The 12,913-nt window shown below is 33.9% G+C and overlaps 1 protein-coding gene across 1 annotated transcript in view; it reads right to left on the reverse strand.

The window, feature by feature from the left end:
- Positions 1-174: 174 nt before the first annotated feature.
- The window catches only part of MOB1B (MOB kinase activator 1B), a 48,961-nt gene continuing 36,222 nt past the window's right edge, over positions 175-12,913 (reverse strand). Inside the window, exons 5-6 of the mRNA XM_019757098.2 lie at positions 10,383-10,546; positions 175-6,057 (exon numbers count right to left, since the gene is read on the reverse strand). Of these exons, the coding sequence (XP_019612657.1) occupies positions 5,980-6,057; positions 10,383-10,546 (242 nt within the window). The 3' untranslated portion in view covers positions 175-5,979. The remainder of the gene's footprint in view (positions 6,058-10,382; positions 10,547-12,913) is intronic.

The raw sequence follows: 12,913 nt of genomic DNA on the forward strand, positions 1-12,913 counted from the left end.
TAGTACATAAGACACTAAGATACTAACTTCCAGGGTTGCTGTGAACATTAAAAAACATAATGCCTAACAAATTTTAAATGTTCAACATATTGCAAATACCTTCAATATTTCTCTAGGAATGAGTTCAGAGTGGGAATATCTATAGCAAAAATAAACAGTAATGAAAAGTCAAGATTCATGGCCAAAGATAACTATTTATTAATTTTTGTAATAAACATTCAGTTTCTTCCTTTAAAAAAAACCTAGAATTTAAATATTTCCCATCCCATCACCTACAAGTCTGTATACATTATTTACATCTCTCAATTAAAATTTATTACAGATTTTCTGACATTCAGTATCCTTTTAAAATAAAAATGACAAAGCAATTAAACTTTGATCAATAACTACAATTTGAGTAAACTTGGCACAGTTTACAATATAGCGCCCATGTCGCATTTTATATTTTAGACCATTTTCCCCTTCCAGCTACTTTAATATAGAGAAATTGTTTATCTCCAAAAAAGCAATATTCCTGTTTTTACACATTCTCTACAATACTCGCACAGTGTGGATCTTGACCTTATTATATGACACTGGCAGTATTCATCTGCTTTTGTCCCCACAAATGATTTCTATTAAAACTTTTAAGTGTTAAATGATTTCTATTGAAACTTTTAAGTGTTCTCATATTTACTGTATTCTCTCTCAATCTAGATTTCACGGCACTGTTCCTAGATAATTTTAAGTAATAATGTACAGGAAAAGTGAAAATAGAACAAAAGTGTTCCCCCCAAGATCAGTGTGCCCTTACCACCGTAGTTATGCATGTATAAAAATAACAAATACAATTTAGTGGCTGTAAAAAACTATTTCCGCTAAAAATAGTTATCTCAAACGAACAACTTAAGGAGGAAAGTGTTCTTAAAATGAAAATGCACTAATCTGTTTTACAGTTGGCACAATTAAGTATTTCAGAAACAAAATAAAAAGAAAACCATGTGCAAACCAGTAAGAAACACCCACACATAAGAATTTAATAATATATAAAAGAGAAATTAAATATTAACAAAATTTTTTAAATGATCTCAGCTTCGGTGACATATTTAAAGAAAGCTATCAACCAAAAAAAAAACCCAAAATGCCTATGTAATAAGTAGCATCTTCCAACAGTTCATCTGAAACCTGTTTATTGGCAACAAGTACGTCAGAAGCACTAAAAATGAGGACGTGCACAATCAACCTGTTTTGTTTTCCAAGTGGGTGTGTACTGGGAAGGTGGATGGTACAGAGAGTCAACAGCAGTAAGGAAGTAATTTATCTCCATGGAGAAGGAGATGACAAGTAAACATATAGCTAGAAAAGGCCAGTGATTTCACCATCCATCTTTGTGAACTATGATCCAAAGTTTTCTATAGTATAGTAGAAAAAAGAAAAAGAAACTACATCTAGAAAAAGAAACTTACATGTAGAAAAAGAAACTTACAATCACACTAGCAAAACTGAGAGTTCTCAATTTTTTAATCTGTATATTCTCTTTTGTCAAAATTTAAGTATCAGTTCCGTTACAAGTGGCAGACATGGAGCACAGTTTTATACCTTCAAAATTAATTCTTCTATGTGATTAGCTCATTAGGAAAGCCCTAAAAATTCAAATTGTCTACAATCAGAATTGTTATTATATCTTAAAATTCAACTTTTCCATTAAATCTCGAGATAGTTTTACCTCTAAACATTTATCTCATACACCATTAAACTGATAGCTGAACAACAGTAATCCCTACAGTGAATCTTAACATTATGACAAAACTCTAATATTTAAATTATTTTAGGAATGGTCCTTAAAGTATAAATCTAGAATAGTGTTTCTAAGAATTGGTACATTCTTTAATATCTCGGAAGAGTGTCAAAATAAGTAAAGTTTTCCTCTTGGTAAGCAGTCACATTTTCAAATTACAAATATACTTCTGGTCCCATATCTTTTAAAAAGACATTCACAATTTTATAAATGATATATGAAATGGTTATACAATTTTAAATATTTTACCTGTGATAATTAGGCTTAAAACTCAGCCTAATTAATATATAAAATTTATTCCAATTTCTTTGTACAATGATCTCCAGTCTTTAAATTCAAATTGTTCATCTGAGGGGAAAAAAAATTTTTTTTAAAGGATGGAGGTAAAAGCTGTTGTTTCTTTAAGTGACTTCTACCTTAAATATTGGATCCATTTTTTTTCTTATTATTCTTTCAATCAAAACTATCCTACAGTGGTCAAGGTTAAATTCAAAAGTTACCAGGGAAAGGAACAAAAAGTAGAAAACAAGAGAAAAACTTTGATTTTTTTTATTATATTTAACTGTAAGGTAATTAAACTAAATCTTAAAAAATAAAACCTATACATCCAAATGATACTGTCTACTTCAAAGTAGGACATCAGGAAACTACTCCTTTATTAAATGATGCTACCAATGCTCAAAAATATTTTCTTTTGCGAATTCAGAACGTATGGCACATTCTTTTGAACTTCCCTAATGGTTTAGTTCTAAGAAAAAAAAAAGTAGAGTTGGTTTGGTGAATAAGATAGGTCACTATTAACTGCCAAAAAAAGTTTTTGGTGCAACTAAAATGATGAAATAGATTTTCTTGCATAGTCATAAACCGATTCTCAAGGCGTCTTTGAAACATTCCAAAAACTTTACACCTTTGCAACATAGCTAGAATAAGTAGTGCTCCCAAAGGAACTACTCTGAAGATCAACTCTCATTTGGATGTTTAAGGTATAACATATTTATTTTAAAAGAAAGTCCTACAACTTAGTAATTGCATCTCACATATTTTACCATTTCAGTGGTTATCAAAACCTCTCTCAGAGAGGGTGTAGACAAAGATATAAAAGAAATCTGTCATTTTGCTCTTTTCCCATAAGCAAGGAAAATACTAATACATAAAATGGAGTCTGGTGATTACATGTAAAATATAAATATCCACATGGCCTGCATTTCCTCATAAGCCATTGTAGTGCTTTCTTTCCTGATAAACCAGGCAATAACTCAGTATGGGATATATTATACACTAAACATGTCTTTTCCTACATTTTATGCTGATAATTTAGAATTTACAAATCACAAAGGTAAAAAGTGATAGCAATCTAAAATCTTTCATTAAGGTACACTAACCTCCAAAGCCTCTACCAGCTAACTAAACCATGTTTATTGTTTTAGTGCAGTTTAATGCCATGGGTTATATGGCATAAGCAAGTCAGCAAATGAAAGCCAGTAGCACCATCTACTGCTAACTTAAAGATTTTCACTCTTTCTGTTAAGTTCTCTCCAACATCATTACTCCATCATTTAAAATAATTCCTAAAACTTGCTTCACATCGACATTTAATGAAAGCATTGTGACAATAACTTACTGCTTTATATTTTATGCTTTTATCAGCAGGTGAGAAAAACAACTTCTGCTTTGTATCTCTGTATAAAGAACGGGGGAGGGGAGAATCCTTATCTTGGTTATTTATAGAGATCTGGAAAGAGTCCAATAGACATTTATTTATAAGCAAGCTCTGCTGCAAAGCCAAGATCTGATCTTATTTTATAAAGGGCATCTCACTAACACTCATGGAAACCAAATGAATCAAAGCAATTTTTTATTAAATCAGTTATTTCTCCTATTCGCTGGTGAATATTTCCCTACTTGTAGCCATGTAACACCATGGACAATGCCAGGCCTCTCCCTGGGAGAACTTCTCTACTTTGTTACCATATACATACACACATGACTCCTTACATCCCAATAGCTGTTTAAAGAAATACTCATAAGCAGGCACCTGAGATTCTGGCATAGTGACAACAAACTCCTATATACATACAGTGGGAAAGTAGGTCCTACTACTAAACACTTATACAAACATTTTTCCTTTTTTACAGTGTACTGCTGTATAAGGCTTAAAAGAATAAGAACAATTTTTCATTATTCTCTCTACACTTGCTATTGCAACCCCTTTGTTATTAGGTTGATACGAAGTCAAATTCAGTATGAACGACTGCTTGCATAATGATGTGCTTCATGTTTCCAAATAGGTAGGACCCAAAAATCACTTGATGCCAAATTTTATTTCTGAACCAAACCATAATGGCTGATATTACATATTTGGATACTAAAAGATTTGTTTTAAGGAAATCAGCTGGTTCTCACTGCAATTTATAACTAAGTGTTACCAATGAATGTCCAATATGTTTGCCTCTGCCGGCCTCTCCTGTTACTTCTGTTGGTACTTAGAGAATGACTGCTATAAATTAAATGAAGAAAAAGGCAGTCCCTAGTGATCATAATTGTATTGGTATTAAATTGTATCACTGCTCTACTTGTTAATGGCAAAAACAAACTGATTTTATCTTAGATTCTTTTCTAAGTGTTTTTAGTCTACCCAATTTCAGAGCAAGATTTCTATTCTACAAGGAAAAAGGTATATTATTTCTAACTGAAGGAAACAGATTTACCAGAAACGAGAAAATTAAAACTGGAAGTCTGAAAATAATGTATTTCAAGCACACAACTGCAGTGAAAATGTTAATAGTTATTTTAAAAACCAAGTTTCTGAACTCTTTAATATGGGAATAATTCATTAGAAAGTCATACAAAATAAAATATAAAAGTTAATTACTGAATTAGCACTTTCATTGTTTGCTATCACTGCAAAGAAAAATATTTCCTGTCACAGTGAAAAAACTGAGAAGTCAGAATGCTTCAAATTGGGCCTATAATAAGCAAAGAAGGTATCATTTAAAAATGACAGGCAAACACTAGCTCCATTCACTGAATGGAAATGCTGGAAAGTGGTCAATTTCCCCAAACAGTCCTTGAATTCCGTATTTAATATCTATACCTAGAATTAATTTAACTTCTCATGGAAGTTGATTTCTAAAAAGAAGTCTCTGAGACTCTGCTTACAAGAAATTGATTAATATTTCCATGTCATTCTATTCAAGGGTTTTAAGACAAGACTTTAATCTTAAACTTGACTCCCCATAATTAATTTCATCCCCAAGTCCCCCTACAAATTAACCCCCCACAACCAAACACTCACTCCTATACCCTCATCTTCAAAGTAAAAGGGGGTTCTGAAGACTTATGGCTCATTTGGCAATTGCGAAGAAACCTCACAGTTCAGCGTCACCTCTGAAGATGGCAAACCTGTCTATAACCTGGAATATTTACACCTACAGTGCAGTTAACATGTAGAAAGAAGCCAAAATGCAATAGGTATTGCATTTCAACATCCTCAAGTTTCAATATCACAGATATCAAGAGATCAAAAAGACCTGCTTGTAGAACTTTAAGCATTTGTTGAACAGAATTATCATCAATATAAAAAATAATTAAGAAATACTAATTTTTTATATTCTACAGGCACACCTTTACAAATTGTATTTCTTCAATGTGGTAAGAGCTGGAGATGATCAATTTAGGTAAACTATGGCTTTTATCATAGATATTTTAAAACATGCATCATCAGTAAGTGCCCTGGGTAGTAATCCTAATATTGTTTCAAGCCCTGTTCAGTTCTATGTCTCTGCTTTGCACCTCAGAAGTGAGCCTGCCAAGGCACTTAAAAACGTAAGTCTTTTAGGGACTTCAAAAATTGGCCACAATTTATACAACACAGAACCCCGTCCATCAGCAGTTCAATCAATAAGCATTTTCTTTCAACACACAATATTATCAAAAATTCCAAAGTAACCAAAATCAAGTTAAAAAAACATACCATATGCCAGTAAGACAAAATTTATGCCTATCAAATGTACAGAGAATGGTTCTTGGCTTCCTCTAGCAATAGAATATGGTTTCATTTATTCAGAATACAGAAAAAAGAACCCAAACAAGCCCCCCCAAACTTAAGACAAAAAAAACCAAGATAAAAATAAAATCAACAAAATCCAAATACACTCCAGACAACTTCATTTGAGGAACAATTTGCACAGTTCTGCATCCTTTTATCTGTCCTTTGAGGTGAGTTTTTCAATCAGTTCTTGGAGTGGTGCAAGTTCTCTTCTATCAATCAGGTTGAACTCCTATGTGTGATAAAGAAAGGCAGAGGAAAAAGCAAAAACGTATTATTTACATTTCATTCCAAAGCAGATGTCCATCAATACTTCTTAGAAATTAGCTTTTAAAGCAAATAGAAGTCAAATCTTTTTCAAAAAACATTTTTTCTATTCTCTAGCTCTGTTTTAGGCAAATCACTTAACCACTTCTGATACTTTCACATTTGTAACAATACTAGGATAAATTTTCCTAACTCATAAATTATTGTGGGGATTAAATGTGATACTGTATGTTACCCACTTCATGTAATCCCTGGCACAAAGTAAACACTCAATAAATGGGAACTGCTGCTTCCTGTCAAAAGAAATAACTTGGCCACCATCTAGATACAGCCAACCAAGTAGGGATCAAAAAAAATCTAGCATCTCAGGAAAATTTCAGAGTAAAAGTGCTAGTTTATGTTATAAACTAACATATATACAAGCTATCATGAGATGCGGTATGAGAATATCATGAATAATGTGGAGTCCACAAACAACAGATAAAATTCTGTAAAGAAAAAATAAGAAAGCCTGGATTTAATTTGTGCTTCTTTAGAAGTTCCACCCCTATCATTCTGAAGTTTAAGTCTGAAGAGATTTCCACTGAACTATAAATTACAAGGCTAATAAATAGAGGCTGTCTGTACTTCTGACCTTCTGCCATGGTGCAGTATTCTGAACTCCCAACTTCATTCATTTATTAGCACCCATCAGTGCCAAGCACTACAGTAAGTACTGAGGAGAAGCATTAGGAGGCATTTAATAGCAAGTCTACCCCTAAGATTTGTGAGGTCTGAACCAAGAACACAGATATATATCATACGACTAAATTATTAAATTTTGCAGTAAGCTAATATATTGTTAAATGAAATACGTTCTGTTCTCCTACCTTGACAAATATACCTTCATAGTGACCCCGAGAACAGATTCAAATTTAGAAGTCTCAAAACTCCTCAGAATTCTGCACTGGAAAGGAGTGACATGAGTAGAGCCAGTCTCTGACCCTCAGCAAACCTCTCTGATCTCCCAACCCCCACCTCTTCAAGGGGATTCACATGCATGAGTGTGGACACCCTGTCTCGCTTATATCAGCAATGTTACACACCCTCCAACAGCTGCCATCTGGCTACCCCTTGGGTCTAGAGCAGGGGTGTCCAAACTGCGGCCCGCAATCCATTTTTAATTGGCCCGCAGCAAATTCCAAAAATATATTTAGTTTACTTAAATAAACCAGGTGAGGCAATACATACTTCACCTCGAGTGAGTGGCCCGGCTGTTTGTGTATTTTACCACATATCGCTCTTGGTAAAAAACGTTGAAAAAAGTTTGGACACCCCAGGTCTAGAGGTATACGTATCAGATACATGACTTTCCTTCAAAAGAATAGACCCAAGGAAAAGATCCACGCAGACCCTGGAAATATACTTGGGATCATGTATGCAGGAAATTCTGAGGTAGAAGCACATACCAGAAGGGATCTGGGTAGGTAGGTATACTGTGCATTCCTCACTCTGTGGGGAGAAGTACAGCTGGAAAAGGGCCAGAGCAGGATTCTCTAAACTGTGAGATCAAGGGCAGAGGCCCCTCTTACTCAATCAAGGGCTGATACTGCATAACTATTGGACCTACCTTTAATAAGGTCACAGTGTCCTGAGAAGTAAAGAGGCTCGGATGTAGTAAATGCCACATATTGATCCCCTACAATTTACTAGGAGTTGGGAGATAACAGTGTATTTTAAGATCATACAGTAACGTAAAACTAACCTTTCTGGTGGAAGAATATCCTCTCTCAAAACACTAAAACTTGAAATTCAGCAATCATGTCTGCCTAAACCAAAGCACAGGTGCAAACTTTAGGGTAATCTTTTCTTTTTGTCTGTGGGTGTCTATAGTTGGAATAACATACTACAAGGCTATAGTAATCAAGATGGCATGATACTGTCATAAAAACAGACACACAGATCAATGGAATAGAATAGAGAGTGCAGAAATAAACCCACGCATATATGGTCAATTAATCTATAACGAAGGAGTCAAGAATACAGACAGTTTCCTCAATGAATAGTGTTGGGAAAACTGGACAGATACATGCAAAAACGAAACTAGACCAACCTTATTACATTATATACAAAAATAAACTCAAAATGGATTAAAGACTTAAATGTAAGACCCAAAACTATAAAACTCCTGGAAGAAAACACAGGCAGTAAACTCTGACATTGCTCATAGTATTTTTTTTTTTTATATATATATATCTTGTCTGACAAGGGAAACAAAAGAAAAAAGAAATAAATGGGACTACATCGAGGATATTTGCCAATGATACATCCGATAAGGGGTTAGTTAATACCCCAAACTTATAAAGAACTTGTACAACTTCACACCAAAAAAATAAACAATCCAATTAAAAAATGGGCAGAGGACCTGAATAGACATTTCTCCAAAGAGGACACACAGATGGCCAACAGACATATGAAAAGATGCTCAATGTTACTAATCATCAGAGAACTGCAAATTAAAACCACAATGAGATATCACCTCACACCTGTCAGAATGGCCATCATCAATAAATCAACAAACAAGTGCTGACGAGGATGTAGAGAAAAGGGAACTCTCATGCACTGTTGGTAGGACTGCAAATTGGTGCAGCCACTGTGGAAAATAGTGTGGAGGTATCAAAAAATTAAAAATAGAACTACCTTATGACCCAGCAATTCCTCTTTTGCGTATTTACCTGAAGAAATCCAAAACACTAATTCAAAAAGATACTATATATGCATCCTATATTCATTGCAACATTATTCACAATAGCCAATATATGAAAACAACCTAAGTGCCCACCAGTTAGATGATTGGATAAAGAGGTGGTACATATAATACAATGGAATATTACTTGGCCATAAGAAAGAATGAAATTTTACTGTTTGTGACAACATGAATGGACCTAAGTATTGTGCTAAGTGAAATAAGTCAGACAGGGAAAGACAAATACCGTATGATTTCACTTATATGTGGAATCTAAAGAACAAAGTAAACAAAACAGAAAACAGACTCACAGATACAGAGAACAAATTGATGGCTGCCAGATGGGAGGGATTTTGGGGGGCTTGGCAAAAAAGATGAAGGGATTAAGTAGTACAAATTGGTAATTACAAAATAGTCATGGGGATGTAAAGTAAAGCACAGGGAATATAGTCAATGATACGGTAATAACTATGTATAGTGCCAGGTGGGTACTAGACTAGTCAGGGGGATCACTTCGTAAATTATACAAATGTCTAACCACTATGCTGTACACCTGAAACTAATATAAAATAATACCAAACGTGAGCTGTGATTGAAAAATTTTTTTAAAATTAAATTAATAAAAATTGCTCAGACAACAGTTTTAGAAAGTTACTATCGCCTAAAATGCATTATATAGGTGATATTAAGACATAAAATGTGTGCCTTCAGTGTGAGGAGTGTGTATAGAGGAAAAATACACACATTTTTCTTTAGTGGAGATAGAGCATTGGGAAAGTATTTGTAAGTATATACCCACAGATATACAAAAACAACAGAGATTCAAGACTTGGACATTCCTGCCTACTATCTCTTCTCTGTCTACACACACACACAAAAGCTGGTCAGCTAGTTTATCTTTCCTACTTGTTTTTTATTCCTGGCTGTTAGTTCTGTAATTATTATAGCAGGGTAAGAATATCCTCATTCTTCTTAATCTCATCTCTAAGGCCAGTTCTCTGAGAACTAAAGAAAGAAGGAAGAGGAAGTCAATTAAGGAGTCAGGTCAAAGACTATAATGGACCTCTGGAATAGCAACGCTCTTTGGGAAATTTTTTCCACTTTGGACATAATGGGCAGTACCTAACTTAAATATTATTCAGAATGAATTAAAAAAGGAAAAAAAAGTGTGATATCCAAAGCCCATTTCTAGGACAGAGTATATACACTCAAAAAGTTCCAAGATAGACAGGAATTGAGGGTTAAGAGGAATGGGAGGAATGCTAAAAAGCTCAAGAGACCAAGTACATCTATACGTCTGCCAAACTAGCCAGGTTCCATAATAGCCTGTTAACTGAAGCAAATCCAAGTCAAGACATTCAAGGTTCATTTTAGACTTGCACGCCACCAGCTTGGAAATGAATGGAATGCAGAAACAAAAGGTATCACTATGGCAAGTGTATTAGAGGATGAAGACAAGAGAGATACGGCAAATTTTATCCTGACAGTATGAGTGTAGTCTTCACATCAGAACTCTGTAGATGACTGCTTTTACTGAGCAAAACAGGCCTCCTAAGTCAACTTACCTGGACAAAAAAGATAAAGTGCTTGAAAGATGTATTCAGATGTGCTTCCTCCTGAAGCTGGATCACAGGGTCAAAATGCTGATGATAAATGTGCGCATAAACCCTAAAGAGGCGTTTGAGTATAGTTTTTGCCACAGACATGAAATTCTTCGGGAACGGAACGCCTAATAAATAGATAAACAACCCAATCTATTAACAACAAGACACAGGAACAAAGTAATATGAATTTGTCACAAATGGCAACTTAAATTACCAAGACAAGGCTGAAAAGAAGTATTTATAAATTACTACTTAATATACCTACTGTGCTTTTCAGATGTTCTCAACATATGATGAATGAAAATAAACTTCAAAGTTTCCATGGAATAAGAACTAGTCTTCAGTATAGCCCTTTAGGCCTCTAATATACCACCACTTTACTAAAATAAAACAAGTGCCTAAGATGGTAATGGAGCTAAAACTCATACTTAGATCCTGAGATTTCATATCATCAGGTCTCAATACAAATATTTGCTGAAAACAAACAATGTATTAACCATGTTCATTTTTGTTTAAAATGCTTGCAGTTTATACACACACACACACACACACACACACACTTCCTCTTTTTAATTTTTGTTTTAAGAAGCCGGGACCAGTGATTTACAGATTTCTCAAACTATTAAAAATTGGTAGATGGGATAAAAAGTACAAAAACCCCATTTTAGTATTTTACCCTTTCATTTAAAAAGTCAGACATAATTTAGATTATTTCCAGAAATAAGATCACCTATACAATCTAGAGTCTAGATAGATATACACAAACTTCATCTATGAAATTGACTGAGGGTGGTATTGTCAGCAAGCTGTGTAAAAGGGCTGGGGGCTTACAGTATATTTTTAAAATTTTTTTCTATGGGAATTATTTCATTACTACTCCAAATCTACATTTATACTAAAAATAGCTGGTCTCTGCTTAAATAGGTTCATTGCTATGAATTACAGCACTTTTATAACATTAAACAAATATAAAACTAGAAAAACACAAAATCCTATATACTTTGTTATACTTGTTAAATAATCTAGATTGGCAAAACACAAGCCAAATACTTGTACTACTGGGTTCAATGTCATCACATTACCTACCACTCATTTAAAAATATTATCGGTCACCAGGAAACATAAAAGACAAACCAAAATGAAGGGATACTATATAAAATAGCATGCCTACAGTCTTCAAAAATATCATTGTCATGAAAGTCAAAAAAAGACTGAAGTACACATATTCCACATTAAAGAAGGCTGAGACATGACAACTGAATACAAAGAAACGTTAAAATTTTTCTTTTGCTATCAAGGACATTACTAGGAAAATTTGAAAAATCTGAATAAGATCTGTAAATTAGACATCAGTATTGTATCGGTGTTAATGTCCTGATTTTGATAGTTGTACTGTGATTTTCTAAGGAAATACACATTGAAACACATATGGATTAAGGGGTATCATATATGCAATTTATTTTCAAACAGTTCAGGAAAAAGAAAAAATGTACGTGGTGGGGCGTGTTAGGGGAGGGAGGAGAGAGGAAGGGAGAGAAAGAAAGCAAATGTGGTAAAATGTTGGCAACTGAAAAATCTAGAAGAAGAAGGATATACAGGGATTCTCTGCACAATTCTTGCAAATTTTCTAAAAATCTGAAATTGGGTTAAAATAAAAAACTTAAAAAATATACTACCGTGTTTCCCCGAAAATAAGACATAGCCGGACAATCAGCTCTACTGAGTCTTCTGGATCAAATATTAATGTAAGACCCAGTCTTATATTATATTGTGTATGGTCTTATATTATAGTAAAATAAGACCGGGTCTTATATTAATTTTTGCTCCAAAAGACGCATTAGAGCTGATTGTCCGGCTAGGTTTTATTTTCGGGGAAACACGGTGTTATGGGAGATAAAAGGTAACGGTACTTATCCAAAACCATTACGATGTATATAAGTAATGCAGTTGTGAAAAATAGACCTTTCATTACAAATGCTCCAAAGGACTGAAAGCATTCAATAAATGTATTTAAAACAATCCATAATAACAACTATTTACATTATCTCCTCTATAACACCCTTCCTCCAAAAGCTAAAACCATAGTCAAAATGTTGTTTATTGTTAGAAAAGCAAATACATAACTTTTTCAGAAAACATAGTTGTAAGAAGTTTGAAAAGGTAAAAATCATATGAACTGTTTAGATGTGAAAATTTCCACTTGAAAGGCCAGCCCTTAAGAGCAAACACAAAAAAGCAGAAGTCACTCAGTTGATAAGAGACCAACTCCTCAAATCTTGTTTGTTTCTACCTAGCTTGATTCCACAGTCTCTAAGATTCTTACTATGGGTCATAAATTCAAACTCCCTATTTGCCACAAATATAATATTAAACTGGATATAAGTCATATAAGGTCCTTCCCTAAACAAGAAATGGACCTGACTGTTGCAGATGAAATTGGCTGCCTACCCAATATCCAGTCTCTTTTCCATAACACAGTCCAGATTGTTACT

Source organism: Rhinolophus sinicus, linkage group LG02 (assembly GCF_036562045.2).
Source record: "Rhinolophus sinicus isolate RSC01 linkage group LG02, ASM3656204v1, whole genome shotgun sequence".
In the NCBI taxonomy this organism is placed as follows: Eukaryota; Metazoa; Chordata; class Mammalia; order Chiroptera; family Rhinolophidae; genus Rhinolophus; species Rhinolophus sinicus.